General features: G+C 38.6%; 1 protein-coding gene across 1 annotated transcript in view; it reads right to left on the bottom strand.

Moving 5' to 3' along the window:
• The window catches only part of LOC124796223 (radial spoke head protein 4 homolog A), a 335434-nt gene that overhangs the window by 248159 nt on the left and 59303 nt on the right, over positions 1-27972 (bottom strand). The window contains exon 2 of the mRNA XM_047260315.1: positions 19970-20154. Within this exon, the coding sequence (XP_047116271.1) occupies positions 19970-20154 (185 nt within the window). The remainder of the gene's footprint in view (positions 1-19969; positions 20155-27972) is intronic.

The raw sequence follows: 27972 nt of genomic DNA, 5'->3' as shown, positions 1-27972 counted from the left end.
ATGATGGACTGAACTATCTTGTAGGTAAACAATGTACTCAATGTCATTGTGCATTGTTCGATAAATATGTTAAATTCCATTGTGTAAAATTCAAATGTAGGATTACATTCAGAAAAAATGTTTTGCAGAGTATCACATTTCAGAGTAGTCCTAAATTATTAAAATGCAGTTACTAGATTGTGCACATTTTAGCAATTTCTGTATTTAAATATCTGTGTGTAACACGATAGCTCTATGCGCTACTGATTTATTTTGCCTTTTGTTTTATTTAATGTTACATCATTGAGCTTCTGTAAATGTGTTTGATTGAATCTATAACACAAAATTGTATACTCCTTTCTCTGTAAAAATTTTGATGTCTTTTAGAGAGTAGGAAGTATATTCTCTGTAATGATCCTTTGTGTTCCTCATATAATCTCTTTGGTTATCTTTAAAATTAAATAATTTTATTTAAATAATTTTGTTTAGAACTATCAATATATGCAAATGTTCTGTTTTATTTAAAATGTTTGTTTCCTGTTATGTAAATTGCTGACCTTCACTTAGGGTTCTTAGTTATTTTGTATGTAAAAGGTGTTGTGGTTCCCCTTTTGGAACGGAACTGTGTATGCACGCAAATTGTGGTTGGGCTAGGTAGGAAAGCTGGAACCAAGAGTCAGTCGGGGACGAGCTACCAAACTCTCAACTGCTCATGAAAAAGTTGTATATTGTGCTGGTGCCAAGAGAGGCTTTCCGTGCTGCTTTCCAACGTCTCGGAAGGATGGCTAAAGAGCTGGAACTATTCTGGAATTGATATCTATCATTGCCACCATGAAATGACAGAGTCCAGCAATTCTGTCCGCAAATCCACCTACCAACATGCAATCGCCACCACACTGCGCAATCACTGAAAAGGAACCAAAGAACAGTAGTAATGTATGGTGAAGGATCAGCTAACTGAATGTTTTAGTGTGCGCAAATATAAGATAACTTATGCTCGAACTCTTATAACTACCTTGATTTTTTATCCTTAGTCACACAACCACTTAGGGTCCTTCCCATGTCAAAATTGCTTACCGAGTGTCCATATTGTGAAAATAGGAAAGCCCAGTGTTTTACTAATTAATGCCACTTGAACATAGTAAAAAGAAAGGTAAAGTTTATGTAGCAGGACTGAGTAATATAGTAAATGATGCTCGTTGAAAATAATTTTTCTGTTAAAACTGCATATTAATATTTGTTGCCAACTTCTAAAGTGAATGTTCTCAAAACTGTGGCATATAAAGTTTTGTTTAGTTATTGATCATAGTGTTGCCTGTTGTAAATTGTATAAGGTGAGTCAGTTTCTTACAGATAAGTCAATCTTGTGTCTCACTGCAGTAAAAGTCGTGAACTGGATTTGTGGAAAGTTATATGCTCATGCTTGCTAAGTACTTGTTTCTCTAGTGTATTGAAAGTGTGTTTAGTTTGCTCTGCTACAGTGGTCAAGATTAAGGGCCCCCCTCTATTGAAAGTAGTTCAAATGCACAAAGTTACTTAATTATAGAAAGTTTTAATTACCTTTGCTATTCAAGTCAAATTCTGTACAATATTGGGCTCCTCTTGTGTATTAAAAGTGCATTTTAATGGTGTAACAGGACCAACAGTTTGTCTATTGTGCTCATGCTAGATAACGATTAATAGAAAGACCATTATTTATGAAAACAATGTTTTCTTTATTCAAAAGACAGATATAACCTGTTAGTGAATTCTATTTAATTTTCATTCTAAATAGGAAAGTATTTAGCTGAGAGAGACTTAACCTGTGACCAGTTCATAATTTTGTAGTGAATTACATTTACATATTTCATGTCAGATAGGAATTTGTTTGAAAAGTAATACTAAACCTATGTCCAATTTACGATTCTACAGTGAATATTAATAGTAGCGTTATTGAGACCTTTCAGTTTGACTAAGTCCTCAAGTAACAGCGTGTTTTGTTATCCGTTACATTTATGCAAATAGTTTGTTCTGATGTGTTAACTCCAACCTTAATGTGAACATACTGTATTCAAGTGCCAGAGTTCATAGCACTCGTGTGTGGCAAAGTATAGGTTGTGTTTGACCATTAAAGTTACTCATACCTATTTTCTTGAACAAGAATGTCAATCATTCTCTTGCCTAATTAGGCTGGTGACCGTTTTCTTTATTCTTTGAACAGTGTAGCAAGGTAAAATATTGTTTTAAATATTTACGTAATTCTGACTTTCACTTCAGATAAGCCGCCTCCGTTAGGTACAACACGGTCAAAATAACAAAATTCCTCTCAGAGGGTAACACTGCTCTGTTGCTTTATATCATAATTGCTTTAATAAGATAGTTTTATTTCACAACCCGACTCCAACTTTAAGGTTATGGTATAACAGCAGTAGCGGGTAGTAGTGTTATATGTGTTATACAAGAAATAATTGTAACTACTGTACACAGTGTTGTTCATATTAAGTACTGTACCATATATTACCGCCCACCATATGATTTATCATATACAATGGTAAAGGGGCTAAATCAAATTTGATTTTCAAAAGAAGAATGAATACCACGTTAATACACCAAAACAAGTTACAGAATGGAACGTTGCTCCAACTCAGGTGAAAAAGTATGTGTGGGAATTAATAGATTAAATGGAATTCTAGAAGAAAACATGGATTCCACAACAAAGAAAGGTACACTGTAGGACAAAAACTATCTCTCAGCTAGGAACAGTCAAATGTTGATGATCTTTATTTAAACAGCTCCTCATCTGGCCCCACAAGGGCTGAGCGGATCATGTGCCAGTGTTTTCTACTTTCGAAAAATACGAGGAGGTACCGGGAACCAAACTTGGATCCTTGCTTATGGGCCTCCACCAATTAAATAACACCCATAATAAAATTGTTACAACCAAAGCATGCTAGCTCACTGCAGAATGTTAAAGAACTTAATCCTGGCAATTAAGAAAATAAATTACGAGAAGATAGCAGCATAAAGTCGCAAGACAAAAACAATACAGGATATAGTGAAACAGGAGAAAGTAGAGCTCAAGGAACATAGGAGCAAACAGCTTTAAGAGTTGATAACAGATGGGTATAGTGTGGCAAATCTCTTTAACAAGTACTTTATATCTGTTACTGACAGTAAAGGAACGTTGGGGGTCAGTAAATAATGTCCTAGAATACCTGAGACTAGTCTTTACAAATAACCTCAGTTGCATGACTATGGCACTCACTTTGCCAAACTAAATAACATCTATAATGAAATTGTTACAGCCAAAGCATGCTAGTGGTCATGATGAAATATCAAGAACGATGAAAATGACAAAATAAATGTTTTTTTTTGTTTGTTTGTTTTTTTTAATTATAAAATTATTTGGAATTTTCTGAATAAAACCAATCAAGTTTCACCCTTCTAAGTGAATTCTAAGTGTAACAAATACTAACAAAGAGATAGAGGGGCTGGCCAGTACTTACCTCAGCTCAGTACAGCCGATAGATACACAAAAAACAGAACCAAAAATTTACGTTCCTAGCTTTCGGAACAAATGTTCCTTCATCAGGGAGGAGAGAGGGGAAAGAAAGGGAAGAAGGGAAAGTAGATTCAGTTACTCACAACCCAGGTTATGAAGCAACAGGGAAAGGAAAACGGGGAGGGTAGCAAGGATGGAGGCATGGTTGTCAGAGGGAAGCCAAAGATATTCTACTGTAAGTACTGTGCCAGCTTCAAACCAAAGAGGATGCATACAGAAGTAAAGAGGTATATAGTATAAAGATAAACACAACTATGTAGGATGAAAAGATGCGTGAATGGCTAAAGAGGGAAGGGAAACAGGAGAAGACTGAAGAGTAAATGGGAGTGAGATGGTTTAACGCAGGTTCAGTCCAGGGGGATGGCGGGATGAAAGGATGTGTTGGAGTGCAAGTTCCCATCTCCGCAGTTCAGAGGGACTGGTGTTGAGTGGGAGAAGCCAAATGGCACATACAGTGTAGCAGGTTCCTAGGTCCCTAGAATTATGCTGGAGGGCATGCTCCACTACTGGGTATTGGGCATCTCCTAGGCGGACAGTTCGTCTGTGTCCGTTCATGCGCTCAGCCAGTTTGGTTGTTGTCATGCCGATGTAAAAGGCTGTGCAGTGCAGGCATGTCAGTTGATAAATGACATGTGTAGTTTCACACGTAGCCCTGCCTTGAATTGTGTATGTTTTACCAGTAGCGGGGCTGGAGTGGGTGGTTGTGGGGGGATGCATGGGGCAGGTTTTGCAGCGGGGTCAGTTACACAGGTAGGAACCGCTGGGTAGAGAAGGTAGTCTGGGAATATTGTAGGGTTTAACAAGGATGTTACGGAGGTTAGGGGGGCGACGAAAGGCAACTCTGGGTGGTGTGGGGAGAATTTTGTCAAGGGATGATCTCATTTCAGGGGTTGACTTGAGAAAGTCATATCCCTGGCGTAGTAATTTGTTGATGTTTTCGAGGCCAGGATAATATTGGGTGACAAGGGGGATGCTTCTGTGTGGTCTGGGGGTAGGAACATTGTTGTTGGATGGGGAGGAATGTATTGCTCGGGAAATCTGTTTGTGGACAAGGTCTGCAGGATAGTTGCGGGAGAGGAAAGCACTGGTCAGGTTATTGGTGTAATTGTTGAGGGATTCGTCACTGGAGCAGATACGTTTGTCACGAATACCTAGGCTGTACAGAAGGGAGCGTTTGATGTGGAAAGGATGGCAGCTATCAAAGTGAAGGTACTGTTGTTTGTTTGTGGGTTTGATATGGACAGAGGTGTGGATGTGAGCTTCAACAAGATGAAGGTCAACATCCAGGAAGGTGGCTTGGGTTTTGGAGAAGGACCAGGTGAAATTCAGATTCGAAAAGGAGTTGAGGTTATGGAGGAAATTAAGGAGTGTTTCTTCACCATGAGTCCAGACCACAAAGATGTCATCTATAAACCTATACCAGGCCAGGGGAAGCAGCTGTTGGATCTTCAGAAAAGCCTCCTCCATGCGGCCCATGAAGAGGTTGGCATAGGAGGGAGCCATCCTGGTTCCCATGGCCGTTCCCCTGATTTGTTTGTAGGTCTGGCCTTCAAAAGTGAAGTAATTATGGGTGAGGATGAAGTTGGTAAGTGTGATAAGGAACGAGGTTTTTGGAAGATCTTCGGGTGGGCGTTGGGAGAGGTAGTGCTCAAGGGCAGAGAGACCATGGGTATGTGGGATGTTTGTGTAAAGGGATGTAGCATCTATGGTGACAAGAAAGGTTTCAGGTGGGAGAGGAGTGGGAATGGATTTGAGGCGTTCTAGGAAGTGGTTTGTGTCTTTGATGTAGGATGGGAGTCTGCGGGTGATAGGTTGTAGGTGCTGGTCTACCAGAGCTGAGATACGTTCGGTTGGGGATTTGAAGCCTGCTACAATGGGACGGCCAGGATGGTTCTCTTTGTGGATTTTGGGTAATAGGTAGAAGGTAGGGGTACATGGCTCAGGTGGAGTGAGTAAGTCTATGGAAGCCGTTGTGAGGCCTTGTGAGGGACCTTGGATTTTTAGGATTTTTTGCAGCTCAGTCTGGATGGAGGGAATGGGATCCTGGGTAACAGCTTTGTAGGTTGAGGTGTCAGAGAGTTGACGCAGTCCTTCTGCCACATACTTCACATGGTCAAGTACGACAGTTGTGGAGTCTTTATCCGCCGGGAGGATGACAATAGAGCGGTCTATTTTCAGCTCCTTAATGGCACGGGATTCAGCTGGGGTGATGTTGGGGGTTGTCGGGATGTTCTTCAAGAAGGACTGGGAGGCAACACTGGATGTGAGGAATTCCTGAAATGTCTGCAAGGGATGGTTTTGGGGGAGGGGAGGAGGATCCCTTTGAGAAGGCAGTCGGAACTGTTCTAGACAGGGTTCAACACTGGGTCTAGTATTTGGGGGCTGTGTTTGGGTAGTGAAGTGATATTTCCAGTTGAGGTTCTGGGTGAATGAGAGGAGATCTTTAACCAGGGCAGTGTAGTTGAATTTAGGTGTGGGGCTAAAGGTTAAGCCTTTTGATAGAACAGATGTCTCTGGAGGAGAGAGGGATCTGGATGAGAGGTTTAGAACTCAATTGGAACTGGTGATATGTGGCATTTGACTGTGGTTATAGTTGAGATTTGGTCTGTGTGGGGTATGTGCTGGGATGGGGAGATTGAGTAGGGTGGCTAGGCTAGGTTTGTTGGCTATGAGGGGGGTTTGTTGAAAGTTCTGTTGTGGTTGGTGTTTGTGAGGGATAGGGAGAGGGACCCCACTTCTCAGGTGTTGCACTAGCACTGTGGATAGTTTTTTCAGGTGGTGTGTGGCATGGAACTCAAGTTTGCAGCTGGCTTCTAGGATGATGTTCCTGAGTGTGTTCTCCAAGCAAGGGTTTGAGAGGTGGAGGACTTTGAAGAGAGATAGGAGCTGTTGGGAGTGGTGGTTACATGAAGTAGTGTAGAGATTCAGGACAAGTTGGGTTGAAGGTTGGATTGAAGGTTCTGGAGGTCCAGGAGAGACTGGTGGAAGGAGGAATTGCACCCAGAGATGGGAACTTTTAAGGTAAGTCCTTTAGGAGTAATTCCAAAGGTTAAGCAGGACCGGAGGAAAAATATGTGGGATTGCAGTTTGGATACGGTGAATGCATGTTTCCGGAATGAATGTAAATAATGTGGTATAGGATTAGGGTACATAGTGGGTAACTGGTGGGTAGGGAAATTAAATAACTAAAGTTAAAATAGTAATCATAAGAAGGAATAAAACACGGAGGGAAGGACGAGAAAGAAAGAAATTGTGTTGGTAATGTTCAATACCAAAGGAAGCCAACTAAATAAGAAAAATACGGAAAAAGATGACCAGACCAAGCAAGTATGTCCAGATCAAGGGAAAAGAACACACGTTGCTCAAAAACAGAGATAGCGAGTGGCGAAAAAAAAGATCGCGCGTGCCGCAAAAGAGATCGCGCGTGCCGCAAAAAGGATCGCGAGTGCCGCAAAAGAGATCGCGCGTGGCGCAGAAATGTCCCAAAAAAATTTTCCTGTGGCAGAGAAAGATAGCCAATGGCACAAAAATATCACCAGCAACACAAAATCGACGGAAATGGATGATACTGGTAGGTGTGGAAGAGATTGTTGGCAGTGATTGTTGGCTGGAAAACAGCGAATACACCAATAACCTAACCAGTGCTTTCCTCTCCCGCAACTATCCTGCAGACCTTGTCCACAAACAGATCTCCCGAGCAATACATTCCTCCCCGTCCAACAACAATGTTCCTATCCCCAGATCACACAGAAGCATCCCCCTTGTCGCCCAATATTATCCTGGCCTCGAAAATATCAACTAATTACTCCGCCAGGGATTTGACTTTCTCAAATCAACCCCTGAAATGAGATCATCCCTTAACAAAATTCTCCCCACACCTCCCAGAGTTGCCTTTCGTCGCCCCCCTAACCTCCGTAACATCCTTGTTAAACCCTACAATATTCCCAGACTACCTTCTCTACCCAGCGGTTCCTACCTGTGTAACTGACCCCGCTGCAAAACCTGCCCCATGCATCCCCCCACAACCACCTACTCCAGCCCCGCTACTGGTAAAACATACACAATTCAAGGCAGGGCTACGTGTGAAACTACACATGTCATTTATCAACTGACATGCCTGCACTGCACAGCCTTTTACATCGGCATGACAACAACCAAACTGGCTGAGCGCATGAACGGACACAGACGAACTGTCCGCCTAGGAGATGCCCAATACCCAGTAGTGGAGCATGCCCTCCAGCATAATTCTAGGGACCTAGGAACCTGCTACACTGTATGTGCCATTTGGCTTCTCCCACTCAACACCAGTCCCTCTGAACTGCGGAGATGGGAACTTGCACTCCAACACATCCTTTCATCCCGCCATCCCCCTGGACTGAACCTGCGTTAAACCATCTCACTCCCATTTACTCTTCAGTCTTCTCCTGTTTCCCTTTCCTCTTTAGCCATTCACGCATCTTTTCATCCTACATAGTTGTGTTTATCTTTATACTATATACCTCTTTACTTCTGTATGCATCCTCTTTGGTTTGAAGCTGGCACAGTACTTACAGTAGAATATCTTTGGCTTCCCTCTGACAACCATGCCTCCATCCTTGCTACCCTCCCCGTTTTCCTTTCCCTGTTGCTTCATAACCTGGGTTGTGAGTAACTGAATCTACTTTCCCTTCTTCCCTTTCTTTCCCCTCTCTCCTCCCTGATGAAGGAACAATTGTTCCGAAAGCTAGGAACGTAAATTTTTGGTTCTGTTTTTTGTGTATCTATCAGCTGTACTGAGCTGAGGTAAGTACTGGCCAGCCCCTCTATCTCTTTGTTAGTATTTGTTTCACATCTTTATATGAGATTTTCCATTAATCATTTTGAATTCTAAGTGTGTTTTTTATCGCTGCAAAGTTGACGTGCCACACATTAATAGTTGTAGCAACTTTGTGTGACACCTCTGACAACGCCGCTTGCTGGCTGCAAGCAGGGTATCTTTGCGGAATTAGACAGTGTTTTGTTTTCCAATGTTGTATGGCTTTATCTCTGTGACAAGTGACTGTTCATATCAGTAAACATAAACGCTGTACTGTGTGTTCTGACTTGTGGAGTTTGCTTTGTGTTGTTTAGCTGTTCAATTTTGCATATTTGACAAATTTTGCTCATACCTGTTTTACATATTTGGTTTGTGGATATCAATATGCCCCGTTTCAGCAATCAAGTGTTTAAGAAAAGGCACAATGAGTGGAAGAAGAAATCTTTTGTTGTTTCAAAGGGAGATGCTGCTCAGACTGCTTCACCGACTACTCCAAATGAATGTGATAGAACTTCTTCCGGCAAGAAACTTTGTGACAGCAAAGAAAAGTTTGAAAACTGTGAAAGTGACAGTAATGATGTGAATGAAATAATTAACATTTCCTTGCTCTCTAATGGTTTGAAACATAATGTATTATGCCAAGTTTGCAAAGAAAGAGGACTGGAATTGAAAATAACTTCACACATTGGTTTGGCATGAAAAATGTTATTGAAGTGTAACAAATGTGCTGCAGAAGTTTCATTTTCTAATTTTAACAGTATTCCTTGTAGTGGTAATAGTGGAAAGAAGGTGTATGACATAAATGTTAGGCTAGTGTATGGCTTGTGTTGCATTGGCAAGGGCAGTGCTGCAGGGACAATGTTATGTGGAATTATGAACTTGCCAAAACCACCAACCAAGTTTGGATTTTATAATGAATTGGTGGGATCTTCTGCTGAAGATATTGCTCAAGCAACAATGAAGAAAGCAGTTGAAAAAGCTGTGACAGATAATGGGAATTGTAGAGATTTAACTGTTGCTTTAGATGGATCATGGCAACAAAGAGGTCATAAATCTCTAAATGGAGTTGTGACAGCTACCAGTGGAGACAGTTGAAAAGTAATTGATGTTGCTATTCTCTCAAAACATTGTAGATGCAAGGGCAATACCAAGGATGAACACAGGGAAAGTTGTGAAGCAAATTTTCAAGGCACAAGTGGAGCGATGGAAGTACAGGGAGTGAAAGCCATTTTTTCCAGATCACAGGAGTGGTATAATGTACGATACACTAACTATCTAGGAGATGGTGATTCTAAGGGATATAAAGCTGTAGAGGAACTCGAACCTTATGGCAATGAAATTCACATTAAAAAACAGGAGTGCATTGGACATATGGAGAAGCGCATGGTCGCTCGCTTGCCCAAACTAAAGCAGACATTAAGATCCCAGAAGCTTAGTGATGGTAAGGCCCTTGGAGGAAGAGGAAGATTGACATATGAAGCAATTGATAGATTGCAGATGTATTATGGGTGTGCAATTAGGCAAAATACAAGAAGCTTTGAGCATATGAGGAGAGCAGATGGGCATTATTTTTTCATCCTGCATCAACAAATGAGCACCCACAAGATGCACTGTGTCCCACAGGTGATGACCCATGGTGTAAGTACCAATCAGGAAAGGAATATGCCCATAAAACAGTTTGCCAAATGCTGTAATTGATGTAATTAAGCCCATATTCAGAGATTTATCACAGTCAAGTTTATTGGAAAAGTGTTTACATGGGAAAACACAAAATCCAAATGAAAGTGTAAACAATTTAATTTGGATTAGGATTCCCAAAAGAGTGTTTGTACAGATAAAAACATTGCATTTTGGAATGCAGTGGCAATGTGATGAGCTGAAACGTTTAGGTTTCCAACCAGGACACATCACCATTTCCACAATGCGCCTAATTGATGAAGAAAGATTAAGAGGTGCAGGAAGAAGAGACAAAAGCCTACAACATGCAGCAAAAGGGAAGAAAAGACCAGTGAAAAGGAAACTAACACTGGAAAAAGAAGATGATGCTGATAATCCATCATATGGGGCAGGAAAGTATTAAAAAACTTTGGAAGCCATTTCCCGTAACTTTAAAATTTTCATCTGTGAGGAGCATTTTCCCAAAAACTGCTAACAGTATATCAATAAAATTTATGCACAATATTGTTTACTTCTTTTCCTTCATTTTTATAACAAATTGTAAAAAATATTTTATAATTCAAGAGTTATAGAAGAAAAAGTGCAAAATTTTAGAGAAAAAAATAAGTAACTGTTTAAAGAAATTATAAAACAAAAACCAATAAATATTTCTTATAATGGCATTATAATTTTGTAGAGAAATATTCATTGAACATGTAGTCCAATTTCAGAGCAATATGTTTAATGGTTTTAGAAAAAATGTTCCTTCTATTTCCTAAAATTAACATGGAGGAGATGGATCGTTCTGGCTTCCCTTAGATAAGTGTGTTCTTGTCAGTTTTGTAAGACTTTAACAATATTATGAAAAGAACAGTTGCTATTCACCATATAGTGGATAAACTGTCACAGATAGGAAAAGCAAAATGACTGCCAGAAAGTGAGCTTTCGGCCATCAAGGTCTCTTTGTCAAAAATAGACAAGACACACACACACGCACGCACGCGCACACACACACACACACACACACACACACACACACACACACATGCAAATACAATTCACACACACATGACCATAGTCTCTGGCAGCTGAAGCCAGAGTATGTTGTCTATTTTTGACAAAGGTCTTGTTGGCCAAAAGCTGACTTTTCAACAGTGTTTTTGTTGTGCCTCTCTGTGACTAAGCATTACCATTATATGGTGAGTAGCAACTATCCTATTCATAATACTGTTTTTGTTGTGGATTGGCAAGAGAGCCAACCCACTATGAGAGGAAGCCGAAAGACACGCATTTTAGCTCACACAGGCTGGCGTGAGGTCTGGAACAGGACAAGGAAGTTAGACTTTAGCAAAAAAGGACGTAGCTGTTGAAATACTTAACTTTAATCCGTAAATGGTGAACATCGCTCTTGACGGTACATGTTTTACAGCATCAATAGTAACTGGTAATGGCACTTTGCTAGGTCGTAGCAAATGATGTAGCTGAAGGCTATGCTAGCTATCGTCTCGGCAAATGAGAGCGTATTTGTCACTGAACCATCGCTAGCAAAGTCAGCTCTACAACTGGGGCGAGTCTCTCTAGACCTGCCGTGTGGCGGTGCTCGGTCTGCAACCACTGATAGTGGCGACACGCGGGTCCGATGTATACTAATGGACCACGGCCGATTTAAAGGCTACCACTTAGCAAGTGTGGTGTCTGGCGGTGACACCACAGTTTTACTCCACCTGGACTTTCCATTGTTTTGTAAAATTATAAGTTATTTGTACAAGTAGACTTTTATCACTGGCACATTTCCTGATTGGCTGAAATATGCTGACACTGAATCTCTGTTCAAGAAAGAGGATAAATATATACTATCCATCAAACTAAAGATCAATTTCACTTTGCCAGCAATCTCAAAAATTCTAGAAAAGGTAACGTGCAGGTGAAATCTTTACCATTTGACCATGAGTAACATTCTGTCCAAGACACAAATTTGATTTCTGAAGGGTTCCAATATTCAGAATCCTATATACACAAACAATGAGAATGCACTTAATTCATTAGATAATAAATTACAAGCTACATATATTTTCAGTGATTTGTCAAAGGTGAAGGTGACTGTGAAACGTAACATCCTTTAAAATAAGTAAGAATACTATGAGGTCAGATTACCTCCACAGTCAAATGGTTAGCGTCACTGCCTTTGGCCCCACCTGAGCTTGTTCCGGTGCCTCCTCAAATTTTTCTAAAGTAGGAAAGACTGCTACAGGGTCCACTCAGCCCTTGTGGGGTCAGATGGGGAGCTGCTTGAACAAAGAAGCAGTGGCATAATAAGGATGCAACTACTGGCAGTAAAGGCTGGAGGGACTGGTGACATGCTGAACACGGCTTACGATTGGAGACAGCTCCTCCTACTGCCTCGTAGGCAACAGTGTGCCAGACAGAACAGTCTTAAGGCCTAATCTGCGAATAGCATTTACATTTACATTTATCATGCTCTCACTGGCAATGTTGCAAATTGGTTCCAGTAATATCTCACAAACAGGAAACCAAGGGTGTATATACGAGAGACCACTGAATTATGCTACGTCATTATCAGAGTGGAAAAAATTATGTATGGTATCCATCAAGGATCTATTTAGGGCCACTGCTTTTACTACTGTACATTAACGACTTTTCATCAGTTACACTGCCAAAGACAGAGATGTTTTGTTTGCAGATGATATGAGTATTGCAAAATACAGTAAGGTGAGTGTAGCTATAGGAAGGGTTGCTAATGACATTTTCATGGACATTTATAAGTAGTTTATAGCCAACTCACTGCCATTAAACTTTGGAAAGACTCACTACATGCAGTTCACAACTGCCCAGCATATGTGTAAAGTATGTAGAAGTGCTGATAGAACAGGTTGATAGTTTTAAATTCCTGGGATAAAAACAAAACTTTTGGAAGAGCATACCACAGAACTGCAGAATTGCCTAGACACATCATTATTTGTAATGCAAATGTTATCACACACAGATGGCACAAAACAAAAAATAAAAAATTAGCATACTTTGCTTATATTCATTCCATAATGTCACAGTTTGGAGTAACTCTTCAATTCAAACAGTTTTCAGACTAAAAAACTGTGTAATATATATTATTTGTGATGTGAATTTCTGAACATCCTGTAGAAGACTATTAAATGAATTGGGTATACTAACTACGCTTCTCAGTAGTTTTCCTAAATGACATTTATTTATTTATCGTGTCAAAATTACAGAAATATCAATCAAAAATTGGACTCTTCAAGTGAATTTGGTGTAGCTCTCATAAGGTCTTCCATGGTGCAGGTGGTTGGTGATGAGGAGCATTGAAGGAAATAGCTGTTAGTCTGCTCAATGCCACGCTGGTAAAGAACTGAGTCTACAGAGAAACCCAAAGTCCACAGATTGGTTTTGTATCTCATTGTGTTTGATTGTAATCTAGTGAGACACCTCCGTATTGACTCTTCTCCGAATGTCCAGGGAGAAGTTGTTCCTTTGGAGCCATCCATTCTCCCAAATACCGACATTTCTCCTGCCATCGCGAGATCCTTGCTGTATGTGGATTCTCGATGAGAGACTCAGTAGTTGTCAAGAAGCTCTTTCTTAATTTCAGCCAAGGATGTGCAAGCTGATGACCATATAGTGGATGGGCTTCCTTCATTGTGGCCTTACTTTTCTCATATCTCGCAGCTACCTCACGTCTGATTTCAGGAGAAGCTGCAAGACTCATTTAGAGCCACTTATATGTTCCTGGCATGACTGGACTTGTACCGTACCGAACATGCATATTCAGCAGTGGAATAACATAGAGCAAGCGCGCTTGAGTGCACAGTGCATGGATTAGCACTCCATGACATACCAGTCAATTTTTACACTAAGTTATTTCTGGCTGTCACTTTCTGTTTGGTGTTTAGGCAATGCTTTTTATATGTTAGCGCACAATCCAGAGTTACACCAAGATATCTGGGAGTAGGATAATGTTTGAGTACGATGCCTCCCCAGCATATATTTAAGGATCTATTTGCCTTTTTATTCTTCAGGTGGAAAGATTTTGATAGCGTATCTTCTACAGTCTCAAAACAGTCAGCCTGAGTAGTGATAGTGCAGTCATCAGCATAAATAAAGCTTCGAGTTCCTTCAGAGATAGGTTGATCGTTGGTATAGATGTAGAATAATAGCGGCGAAAGCACGCTGCCTTGTGGTAGCCCATTTTTCTGAGTTCTCCATCTTCTTTTATTACCCTGAAATTCCACAAAAAATCTGCGGTTCTGGAGAAGGTTTCTAATATTTCACATGAGTGTGAAGTTACATCATAAACTTTACTCAGAAGGAGCCGATGGTTGATTGTATCATTAAGCTGTGGATAGATCGATAAAGACAGCACCTGTCATGAGCCGTTTCTCATATCCATCTTAGATATGTTGTGTTAAGTTTAATATTTGAGATGTGCAACTTTTCGCTTCTCTGAAACCTGCTTGCTGTGGTATTAGAAGAGGCTCCACCTTTCTAATCATTCTCTGAAGAATGAGCCTCTCCAGTATTTTGTAGAGGTGACAGAGTAAAGAGATAGGTCTATAATTTTTGGGATCTTTCCTATCCTTTCCTGGTTTTGGTGTGGCAATTTCTCTTGCTTTTCGCCATACTTGCATTCTCGAATACAGTTGTTCATAAACTCCAGTAATCAAAGCATTGTAGCAGGACCCAAATTCTTGATTTGCTCAGCTCTAATGACATCCAGTCCTGCTGCTTTTCCCAATTTACATTTATTCAGAGCTGAATTCAATTCTTCAAGAGAGAAAGAAGGAGATAAGATACTATTCTCTTGATACATTTGCCTGAATGATTGTTTCCTCTCTCTATTTCTGGATTTAGTTGTTTTGCCATTAATGAGGAGTTGGTGAGGAATTTGGTCTGGTTTACTCTTAACATATGTGTTGACCTGAGTGTTATCATTACTCAGGCGATGTAATAGCCTCCAGGCCTTTTTGCTACTTTTACTTGTGTCACAGTCGACAGTTAATTTTACCCATTCTTCTCTCTTAGCCTCAGATATTGAAGGGAGGACATTCTGTGCAAGGCTTGATGTGGCTTCATGGAAAGGATCTTCTTCAAACTTCCTGTAGTATTCTTAAAGAAGAATGGCCATTTCAGGTGTTATACCCTTGATATAGTTCATTCTGCATACCCTTGGAATTGATGTTCGGGAGGAGGTGTTAACGATGCTAACAAAATTCTCATATTGATCTATACAGGCACATCAGTATATAAACCTCCAGCAACAGATTTTTCCTTCACCCCACCTGAAAATTTTACTACAGGGAAAGCTTCTATTGTGATAGGTGATTTTAACAGTCATAGCCATGTTTGGGGGTACACTCAAGAGGAAAATGGTGAGGCTGTCCTTCTGTGGGCTGAAACTTTCCATCTCTCCCTCCTTCATGACAGAAAACTACCTCATTCTTTCTACAGTGGACGCCTGGGAACTGGCTATAATCTGGATCTGCTTTTTGTAAGTGAAAGTATTTTTCATACCTGCACTAAATCTGTCTATAAGCCCATACCAAATACACAACATCGACCCATTATGTGTCAAGTTCTCCCACAAGTCAGACCTCAAGAAATCCCTTTCAGACGAAGGTACAACTTCAAAAAATCTGATTGGCAGAAATTTTCAAAATTATTAGATGACATTCTACATCTACATCCATACCCCGCAAGCCACCTGACGGTGCGTGGCGGAGGGTACCTTGAGTACCTATATCAGTTCTCCCTTCTATTCCAGTCTCGTATTGTTCGCGGAAAGAAGGATTGTCGGTATGCTTCTGTGTGGGATCTAATCTCTCTGGTTTTATCCTCATGGTCTCTTCGCGAGATATACGTAGGAGGGAGCAATATACTGCTTGACTCTCCTGTGAAGGTATGTTCTAGAAACTTCAACAAAAGCCGGTACCAAGCTACTGAGCGTCTCTCCTGCAGAGTCTTCCACTGGAGTTTATCTATCTTCTCCGTAATGCTTTCGCGATTACTAAATGATCCTGTAACGAAGCGCGATGCTCTCTGTTGGATCTTTTCCATCTCTTCTATCAACCCTATCTGGTATGGATCCCACACTGCTGAGCAGTATTCGAGCATGGGGCGAACAAGCGTACTGTAACCTACTTCCTTTGTTTTCAGATTGCATTTCCTTAGGATTCTTCCAATGAATCTCAGTCTGGCATCTGCTTTACCAATGAACGATCAACTTTATATGATCATTCCATTTTAAATCACTCCTAATGCATACTCCCAGATAATTTATGGAATCAACTGCTTCCAGTTGCTGACCTTCTATATTGTAGCTAAATGATAAGGAATCTATCTTTCTATGTATTCACAGCACATTAAACTTGTCTACATTGAGATTCAATTGCCATTCCCTGCACCATGCGTCAATTCGCTGCAGATCCTCCTGCATTTCAGTACAATTTTCCGATGTTAGAACCTCTCGATATACCACAGCATCATCCGCAAAAAGCCTCAGTGAACTTCCGATGTCATCCACAAGGTCATTTATGTATATTGTGAATAGCAACGGTCCTACAACACTCCCCTGTGGCACACCTGAAATCAATCTTACTTCGGAAGACTTCTCTCCATTGAGAATGACATGCTGTGTTCTGTTATTTATTGTAAACGGTATATTCCTTTTCCCAATAAACAGCTCAGTTCACAAAATCAATACTAGAAACAAGAATGGTCAATACTAGAAACTTAAATGCTGTACTTCCAAAACTTGTCTATTAACACACTTTACCAACAACTTACCAGCAACAATAAAAACTCCTGTGTGCATAATTCAGATCTGCACCATGGATTTGTTGTGACAAAGCCAGGATAAAATCATAAAAAGTGTTTCATATTAATATGTAATTTAATTAACAGTAACATCACTGTCGTCCATAGCACCTTCCATCAATGTATGCTCCAAGATGCCTGATGTGTCCACAAAACTTAGTGGTTGTGGTATTCATCTGGTGCTGTCACTTCACCATTTATGCCTATATTATCTTTGTTTTCTGTATTTGTTTCAAGCAACACCTCTACATGGTTCGTAGATGTCTCAACTGTTGCTGGGAACTCTATACCCATTGGGTCGACATGTAATAACTTTGGGTCATTTTTTCATTTCATTTTTGACACTGCCATAGCTCTACATTTGCTTGGCACTGGATTGTTTAGGCTTTTTAGACTCCTTTTGAAGTGAACTTTCCCCTGACTTAGGTTTTATATAGTTCCAAGCATATTTCAAAGTCATATTGTTGTTGTTGTGGTCTTCAGTCCTGAGACTGGTTTGATGCAGCTCTCCATGCTACCCCATCCTGTGCAAGCTTCTTCATCTCCCAGTACCTACTGCAACCCACATCCTTCTGAATCTGCTTAGTGTATTCATCTCTTGGTTTTTCTCTACGATTTTTACCCTTCATGCTGCCCTCCAATACTAAATTCGTCATCCCCTGATGCCTCAGAACATATCCTACCAACCGATACCTTCTTCTAGTCAAGTTGTGCCACAAACTCCTCTTCTCCCGAATTCTATTCAATGCCTCCTCATTAGTTATGTGATCTACCCATCTAATCTTCAGCATTTTTCTGTAGTACCACATTTTGAAAGCTTCTATTCTCTTCTTGTCCAAACTACATATCATCCATGATTCACTTCCATACATGGCTACACTCCATACAAATACTTTCAGAAATGACTTCCTGACACTTAAATCTATACTCGATGTCAACAAATTTCTCTTCTTCAGAAATGCTTTCCTTGTCATTGCCAGTCTACATTTTAAATCCTCTTTACTTCAACCATCATCAGTTATTTTGCTCCCCAAATAGCAAAACTCCTTTACTACTTTAAGCGTATCATTTCCTAATGTAATTCCCTCAGCATCACCTGATTTAATTTGACTACATTCCATTATCCTCATTTTGCTTTTGTTGATGTTCATCTTAAATCCTCCTTTCAAGACACTGTCCATTCCGTTCAGCTGCTCTTGCAGGTCCTTTGCTGTCTCTGGCAGAATTACAATGACATCGGTGAACCTCAAAGTTTTTATTTCTTCTCCATGGATTTTTATTCCAACTCCGAATTTTTCTTTTGTTTCCTTCACTGCTTGCTCAATATACAGATTGAATAACATTGGGGTGAGGCTACAACCCTGTCTCACTCCCTTCCTAACCACTGCTTTCCTTTCTTGCCCCTCGACTCTAATAACTGCCATCTGGTTTCTGTACAAATTGTAAATAGACTTTCGCTCCCTGTATTTTACCCCTGCCCCTGCCACACCAAAGTCATATGACATGAAATTGTTTATTATTTCGTCACTTTCAGTTTCATACTAATTTCCATGTATAGTCTGACATTTTCATTTTCTCTCCACTTTGGGCTTAGCAGTAGTCCACATGCTTCTGACAATGACACCTCAATCAATGCCCTATGTTGTTGTTGTGGTCTTCAGTCTATATAAATGCTAAATCATAAAAATCACCCGCATTTTCCTACACTGGTACAATGACATCACAGGCAAAACAGATACCGTATGACAAACACGTGCAAACATGATCTATCCATTGTGGGCTCAACCACTGTTTATGCATTATTAGCCTCTTAGTTATTAGCAGTTGAAGTCTGTCAGTATTTTGTCACACATGAGAGTTTGACTGATGAGCGAATAGACATATTTACACCAGCAAGTTTGAGAGGAACCTGAACAACTTACTTTTGGCCAACTCCTTCTACCGCACTGAAAAATTTCTAAACAGAACCATTTTATTGATGTATTATTATTATTATTATTATTATTACTGTATTATTTTTATTAATATCACACAAAATAAAAATCTGACATGTTCCACATCCACGAGGCTCTCCTTAATGTGAGTCTGTGGAATGAAGGGTTCATCTAATTTAATCTAATAGGATGGAGAAGTATGGATAGCTACATCACATCAGTCTTCAGTCTGAAGACAACAACAACAAACTGAGATGTAGCTGTGAGGAAAGAGGGGTGGGGAAGGAACACAAATAGATGGAGGTTGCAAGAGGGTAAGTAATTTTCAATGTATGCTTTGGTGTGGCTGTTTTCAGACAGATGGGTGGTGAAGAAATGTTTCTATTGAAAAGAACAGGTATATGATAGAGGTTCTCGACAAGTCCATCGTGGTTAAATCTGAATTTGGGGCCAAATATTGGGACATTTGAGAGGACCATAAAATCTGCAAGTGTCAGGCCGCTAGAAGATAGGCCAATGAAAATGTTGTGAGTGTGAAGAGTGTGATTGGGACAAGGTATTTTAAGGGCATGAAAGATGTTTCTGGGTTTGTGTGAGAGAGAGTAAATCAGACAGGCTGGCTCTCAAACCTAGGTGGGAATAGTTGGTCACACGTGATGAGTGCTTTGATGTGTAGACAAATAAACTGCTTCTTTAGTTCACACATTGTTGGATTACCTTTTTTACCTTATCTCTTTGATTTTAAGAACCATCTTCCATTTTCTTTCCGCTGTATGTGTTAATTCTATCCAGCTGAAAATGTTTCTCGTTGCTTGCCTTATCTTAGAACACTATGATCATCACAATAATAAACAAAATTTCTACAGACATTGTGAAAGTCAGCAACTTTTTATGTAAATTTAAAAAAAATGGTTGGGAATCTTTAGTGGCACACTAAGATGCCACAATATGATCAAGAGACTGCTTGATAAACACTGGTAAATATGTTAATGGATGCATGTGATAATTATGGAGAAACTTATCACACATATAATATATGTATGGGTAAGGTACAATCAATGTGACCTTTAAAAAAACATAAAAAAATATGTATACCAGGAAACTCTGAAAGGATCTTGAAAGTTGTTGTAATTTGTTAGATGCTACAAAAATAGAAGTTCACACAAGTGAATAACAATTTTACAGAATTTCAGTAAAACAGTTAAAGATTAATAGTACCTGTACTTCTTTATGATTTCTCGTTGACCCAAGTTGTAAAGTGCTGCTGATGTGCAGAACACTTCATTTTTTGATAATCCTGCCCCTGCTTGCTCAAAGTAGTACTGAAGTTCCATAAGATCCATCCTTTTGTCACCTGCTCCTTCCTCATCATCTTCTGTCTCCGTCTTTTCTTCTGGAAGAGGCTGTCAGTATACAAATGTGGCTGCAGCGAAGCCAATTCTGCACAGTAGTTTCCTATCTACATGAAAACTTCTATTTTAATTACTGGCAATAGAATATTATAAGGAAACATAGAAGAAACACACAAATTTTAAAGTAGTTTCCCGCAAACAAAAAATTATCATCATTATCCTTTCAAATAATTTAGAATTTCATCATTGCAATGTGAAAAATTCCATTCTTCTTACATGTTGAATCTAATATTGTCTTTAGTCTTGGAGATATAATATGTTATCTAAAGCTCTTCATCTATGGTTTCTTTTGTAGATGCACAGGACACTAGTACTGAAAATACATCATTGATCTTTCTAAAGACTACAACATCATGAGCGTACACTGTGTGCCACGTAGCATGAGATGCAGAACAGTGTATCATGTGAGGCAGCTACCTGTACTGATGAAAGGCTAGCTGCAGCCTGCTGTAAGTCACTTCAGTGTTTACATATTCTATCACTGCATACTGATCTCCGGGTGCCTTATGGGAGAAACTGTGTGATTCCTTGGACTGTTAGGTTTTATTCTCATGGTTTGTCTGTCATAGGTTACGGTCAATTTATGAGAATCTATTTCCATGTTTGTAATTTCAAAGTTATTTGATGTATGTGTACCAAAGATTTATGTGATTAACTTCTCATGGTTGGGTTTCACAGTCACCTAAAACTTTTTAAAAGGCGTCAGTTGCAATTGACTGTAAAAATCATTACTCTTCACTACTGTTGCTTTGGCTTAATAAAAATTATCAAGTGGTAAACTGCAAAATACTCTAAAAAATTTCTGTCAAGCACATGTCGTCGCATCTGAGCCAAAAAGCCGAAATTGTAATAGTTAAAATGAATAATTTTTACAATCAGTGCAACTACAATGTCTTTTTTGTGTGTAAAGTAATAGGATACCCACTATCTAAAGTAATAAACCAATCCTTTGAACAAGGAAGATTCCCAGAGGTGCTGAAGTATGCAGAAGTAAAACCGTTGCTCAAAAAGGGGTCAAGAGAGGATATGGGGAATTATCGTCCCATCTCCCTCCTTCCAGTCCTATAAAAAATCTTTGAATATGCTGCTGCTACGCAGATTCGAAATTTTATGGAGAAATATGATATTATTACGGAAAGCCAATTCGATTTCCAGCATGGCAAAAGTACTATTGATGCAATTAACAAGTTTATCGACAATATCAGCACATCATTAGACAACAATAATAAAGTTGCAGGAATCTTTTGTGATCTCACAAAAGCCTTGACTCTGTAAATCATGCACTGCTCGTCTATAAGCTTGACAAGTATGGGATCAATGGTAATGTTCTAAATTGGCTTACTTCATACTTATCAAATAGGAAACAAAGAAAGATTGTCTCATCAAATACAACAAATTACTATTCAAAATGGAAAAACAGTAGCCCAAGGTGTCCCTCCAGGCTCAATTCTAGGACCTATTTTGTTTTTGTTCTATGTTAATGATTTACCGAACAATATAAATGCTCCATTGATTTTATTTGCAGATGACACATCTGTATTAATTGAAAACCAGGAGCCAGAAAACATCCCTCTCTACATAACAAACAGAATGAACAAACTAGAAACATGGTTCCAACTGAATGGATTAAGACTGAACATCCCCAAAACCCACATGGTCCAATTCAGAAGAAAACAGTCAAAGCCCCAAGAAATTAAAATAACTCATAAAAATCAGGATATAGAAGAAGTGGATTCTGTGAAGTTTTTAGGGTTAAACCTAGATAAAAATTTAAATTGGAATAAACATGTTGACTACCTGTTAAACAAATTATGTAACTTTGCATTTGCTATGCAAATATTAGCTGGGGCAACAGACATGAATACAAGGAAAATTGCATACCACAGGTACTTTCAATCAGTTGTAAGGTATGGTATTATTTTTGGGGGAAATTCAAGCAATACATTGCGCATACTAAAGTTACAGAAAAGAATAATAAGGAACATGTGTACTGCCCATCCAAGGACATCATGTCGCCCACTCTTTGAACAGCAACAGTTATTAACAGTTCCCTTCTTATACATCTATGACAGTATCATCTTTCTACACAGCAATTTAAATTTATTCGAGGAAAACATTGCGCATACTAAAGTTACAGAAAAGAATAATAAGGAACATGTGTACTGCCCATCCAAGGACATCATGTCGCCCACTCTTTGAACAGCAACAGTTATTAACAGTTCCCTTCTTATACATCTATGATAGTATCATCTTTCTACACAGCAATTTAAATTTATTCGAGGAAAACTGTTTCAATCACACATATAACATGAGAAACAAAGACAATTTTATGCTTCCCACTCATCGCTTAAACCTATATGCGCAGTCTCCCCAGTATATGGCAATGAAAATTCATAACAAGCTAAAAAGAAAGAATGTTCCGACTATGAACCTAGAGACACTGAAAACAAAGCTATATGATATACTTGCAAACGCTGCTACTACACTGTTGAGGAGTTCACGTCTCTGCAAATGAGAGCGTATGTAGGCAGTGAACCATCACTAGCAAAGTCGGCTGTACAACTGGGGCGAGTGCTAGGGAGTCTCTCTAGACTACACCTGCCGTGTGGCGGCATTCGGTCTGCAATCAGTGATAGTGGCGACACACGGTTCCGACGTATACCGATGGACTGCGGCTGATTTAAAGGCTACCATCTAGCAAGTGTGGTGTCTGGTGGTGACACCACAATATTAATGTTAAAATTCTTTGTACCAATTAGGCCTATGTTGTGTTATACATTTTTTTAACGTGTCTCCTATACACTAATCATATGATTAGAAATTGTATGTTATGAGACAAATAAAATGCTATTCACTATACGGTAATAAACTTTGAGCGCCATCTACAATAATGGCAATGACAGACTTGTGAGGTCGAACATTTGCATATTTGAAGATACAAAGCGTGCTGTATACTGATCAAGTCACACCCGGTGAACTTCTGCTTGAAAAACATGGAAGACATTAAATAGTAAATGGACCTAAAACAGCAGCAGACATCATTAGCACTGCACCTCCTGAAATCCATCATAGAATACTTCACAGTGACTTCCAACTACCCCTTTTCTATCATTTCTGCCATTTGAATGGAATATCTCCCAGAAATTATTGACAGTTTCTGGCAAGTCAAATCACTGACCAGCAGCAGCAGTACTCATTTTAAATCCTCATCTATATTATTAGAAGCAAAGGCCATTAACAGACCCTCCACCCTCCCATCAAAGAGAATCTGTACTCATCTATCTGACCTTTTTATAACAAAATCCATTTTGTAGCTGCTAGACTGGAGTTCCTCCAGCACAAAACAGCAGACACATAATCTTATGCAGCTTGTGTTATATTGTCATTTCAAGTGCATGTACAGCAAATACTATGTTGAATCATTAACTGGAGAGGTTAAGGTCTATTTAGCACCAGACCAAGATGAACAATAACAGGTGTAACACAAGATAGACCCCTCCCTAGCAGAACTGCTCCAAAGTATCAAAGCCTTTGAGATTTACAAGCAGTACAGCGGGTTTCCTTCATAGACTTAGAAGTTTCCACATTTCCTCATCTACATTCCAAAGGTATCTTCATACACTTAGAAGGTTCCAAACTTCCTCATCTACCTTCCGGAGGTAAAGAGTTGCAGCAGAAGCGCATGAGCTCAAGTTATGCATGTACAATGTGATGTTCGCCTGCTTCATCTCTTTGTTGATTGTCCTTGGTGTCGACGTACTGCACTGGCTGGAAAATGGGGTTTGTAATTTGGACACTGACTACTGTAAATGATGTGGACAGCAGATACATGGTTGTGTTTTACAGTTCTTTACTTTTCACTGTCCACAACCCCCCAATATTACACAGTTATTTGGCCAGTGCACTACTGTTTAACTTTCGATAAGCCTTATTAATAGGTTGCAGGCGAACATCCACATATTGCTACAATAGTTTTCTGTTGAACATCTATGAGCAGTAACAGCCTAACCACCTGGCTCTCAGTTCTTGTAGAATAATAATGTATGTATGGGACAGACACTGTCATTGTTTTAACACATGGCCTAATTGTGCTACACTTATTTCAGGGATGCATTGTTGTTGATCTAACCAATACAGATTTCTTGTCTGAAACTTGGCTGTGGACTGACTGCCTCATGACCAAAAATCTGGCCCTTACATATCATTACAATAATAGGCCCTCAAACTACACTTTGCTTGATGTTTAATTTACAGAAATCACAATTAAAACATAACTCATTAAATTAACTAAATACAACAATTTCTTTTTTTTTTTTTTTTTACTACAAGGATTAAGCCGAGTTATTTGTTTAAACCATGAAATTAAGATATATAGTTAGGCAAACAATACTGTCGACAAAACTGTTAATTATTCTGGAATTAATTAAGGGCTGGCTTTGCTAACATGTTTTCAAATAGAGCCAAACAGATCCTTTAAGAATACAATTAGTTGTTCCTCCAAACGTTGCTCCTCCATACTTATTACAGAAGTTATACTTGTTTATAAGTCAACAACAGAATTTAAGTCACGAAACAATTACTGATTTCACCTTGTAATGAAAGTATTAACTAGGAATTGCTGAAATAAATTAGAAAATCAATTACATACATAAAACTAAGCATGAAATTAGATCTGATGTTATATTCTTTAAAAACTAAGGGCCAACCTTTCTGTTTTATGAAAATGCAGATTATACTCGCTTATGTTAATGGTAATTAGTCAAAATGAATAAAAGGAGTTTTAAGAAGGCAGATGGCAAAAGAAGAGGGGAAGTAAAATCATCCCAACTTGCTTTGTTACATCATGGACATATAAGCACACCAAGAATAGGGTGGCATGATTTTAAATAGCAGAGCTCAGTATAATATCACCAGTATATCCCTGATGAAGGACATGACCATAAGATTGAACCAATGTCTTCTGACAGATAGCAATCTACACACGAGAAAATTTTTAACACTTCAAGCAACTCTATGAACAACAAATTTAGTTTGATGATATAAAGTGAGCTTTGAAAAAACTTAAAATATTACATATTCTCTGTGTTCCTACAAATTGTGCAAAAGACAAAACCATACTTACACAGTACCTGTGCTCTGTTATTTTCTAAGTGATTCGTTTTAGTTTTAGGTCTTTCACAAGTGGTGCATGAATTTTGTAAAGCTAGAATTGCAAATTATACAAAGAAAATAGTATACCATGCAATACTGTTATGATAGGGAATTAGCCAGTTTTACAACTATGTACACTTTCACACTGAAAAATATTGCACTGCAAAGAACATGTACATGATTCTTTAATGGTTCTCCACGCCAAATCAAACTATTACACAATAAGTTAGTTAGTAAATTGTTCCATATAATTTTGCATGACAGTCATTATACATTCACAACACAAATTAATTTGTACTACGGTTACATTCTGAACATTTCTAATTTATTTAACAAAAAGAAAAAAACGATTTACAGATGTGAGTTTGTAATTCCTACCAACCACCTTTTACAGATTACAATAACAGAAATTCTTCTATGGGATACGAGTTCTCATGTTTTCAAGCAGAAATTTTCTCCGCAATCAAGTTTTACTTTGCTGTCTGTCATACATTTCATATCACTGGGTAAATGATCAAAAATTTTTTTTTCATCATGGTGCACCGCTTTTTGTGCTAAAGACATCTTTAATACATAGTAATGAATGTCATTCTTCCTTCTGTTATTGTATTGTATTTTTTATTTATTTATTTATCCATCTATAGACAATAAATATTGTATGGATGTTATCCAAAAGTAGATGTAAATTTATGTGAAACAATTTATGGAAAAGGAACATACAAAATTTTACATTAAGTAGTACCTAGAATAATACATACAAAATTGTACAAAAATGTACAAATAATAATACTTGGTCATACAAGACACAAACTTTTTCTACATGTATATTAACAGTATTATAACTGCATAATCTGTTTGCCCTAAGGCAACAGAAATCCCTTATATTCACTACATTAATTCAATAAACTCAACAGTTGTTCATCAGATATACAAAATTAATAGAAACTTTAGGGGATGAAAGACATTGTTTTCAGTTTTGCGTTAATATAAACAACATCAGAATTGTTTATTGGCCTAAATAGTCGTTTACTGAGTAAAAACATTGTTCAAGTAGAAATTCTTTAAATTCTACTTTAAATCTGTTTTCATCTTCTAATTTTCTGATGTTGGCTAGCAGTCTGTTGTAGAGTTTTGTACCAATATGAATCACATGCCTTTGTGTGTGTGTGTGTGTGTTCTTTTTGTTCGCTGAGTACAGAGTGCTGTGCTATTTTGGATATTGTCGTTATTTAAGTCGGCATTTGTCTGAAAATCTGCAAGATTGGCCCGGACATATAAAGCACATTAGTATGTGTATATAATGAATTATGTACCTCATTTTCTACTTAAACTGTAATGGATTATTCACAACAAACTTCATGAGGAAATAAATATAGCATGAAGCTGAAGTCAAAATGCTGAACTCCTCAAAGAGATGTCTACAAGCTGATTGTGTGTGAGCATCACATATTCTCACAGAACGTTTTTGCACAATGAAGACTTTCTTTCTTAAGGATGAGTTACCCCAGAACATTGTTCCATGTGACATTATTGAATGAAAATATGTCACAGTTGTCAGCTTATTGATTTGTCTCTCACCAAGATTCGCAATTATTCAAGTGCAAATGTAGCTGAACTAAGTTGTTTTAGGACTTGCAGAATGTGTTTTTTTTTTTTTTTTTTTTCAATTTAAATTCTCATCAATGTGGACTCCTAAGAATTTTGAAGTTACACTTGTCACTGGTGTAATACCTCTAGGTATGCAGAACTGAATATCTTGCATCTTTTTAAAATTCAGGATGAGACCATTTGCAGAAAACTAGTCAATGATACTTTTAAGAACATTGTTTACCTCTGTTTCTATTTCTGTATGTATGCTGTATCTGCTAAAAGAACTAATTCTGCTTGTTGTATACTAGATGGAAGATCATTTACATGTATGAGGAACAGTAGTGGGCTAAAGATTGAACCTTGGGGAACTCCATAGATGATTTCTCCCAAGTCAGAACTATGTCACAGGCTATATTGCTTGAATTACTAAGTACAACCTTCTTCATTCTTTTGGTTAGATATGATGTTATCCATTGTTTGGCTATACCATCAAGCCCATAAAATGTTAACTTATGTAGGTGAATATTATGATTCACACAGTAAAATGCATTGGAGTGGGTGCAGAAAATACCAACCAGTGCTATTTTATTATTTAATGTTTGGAAATCTGGTAACTGAATGTGTAAATGGCATTCTTATAGAGGAACCCTTCTGAAACCCAAACTGTGATTTGCTAAAAATACTATTGTTGCTAAATCGAATAAGTGAAAAGATAGACAAGAAGCCGAGTGAAGAACAGCATGTGTTTACGAAAGGAAGAAACACGATCGACCTGATATTTTCTATCCGTCAATTGATGGAAAAACATTTGGAGTATAACAAAAGGGTGATAACGGTTTTTATAGACATAGAAAAGGCATATGACTCAGTTAACAGGGAAAGACTCTGGGAAGAAATGAAGAAGATAGATATAGAAGATGGATACATTACTGTAATAAAGACAATGTACAGAGGACACAAATGTAGAATTAGAACACCATTAGGGAACAATGAATACTTCGAAATAAGACAAGGCCTTAAACAAGGAAGTATTTTATCTCCTGCACTTTTTAGTGTTGTGATGGAGGG

The sequence above is a fragment of the Schistocerca piceifrons genome, chromosome 4 (genome assembly GCF_021461385.2).
Source record: "Schistocerca piceifrons isolate TAMUIC-IGC-003096 chromosome 4, iqSchPice1.1, whole genome shotgun sequence".
In the NCBI taxonomy this organism is placed as follows: Eukaryota; Metazoa; Arthropoda; class Insecta; order Orthoptera; family Acrididae; genus Schistocerca; species Schistocerca piceifrons.
This window is presented reverse-complemented; position numbering and strand designations above follow the sequence as displayed.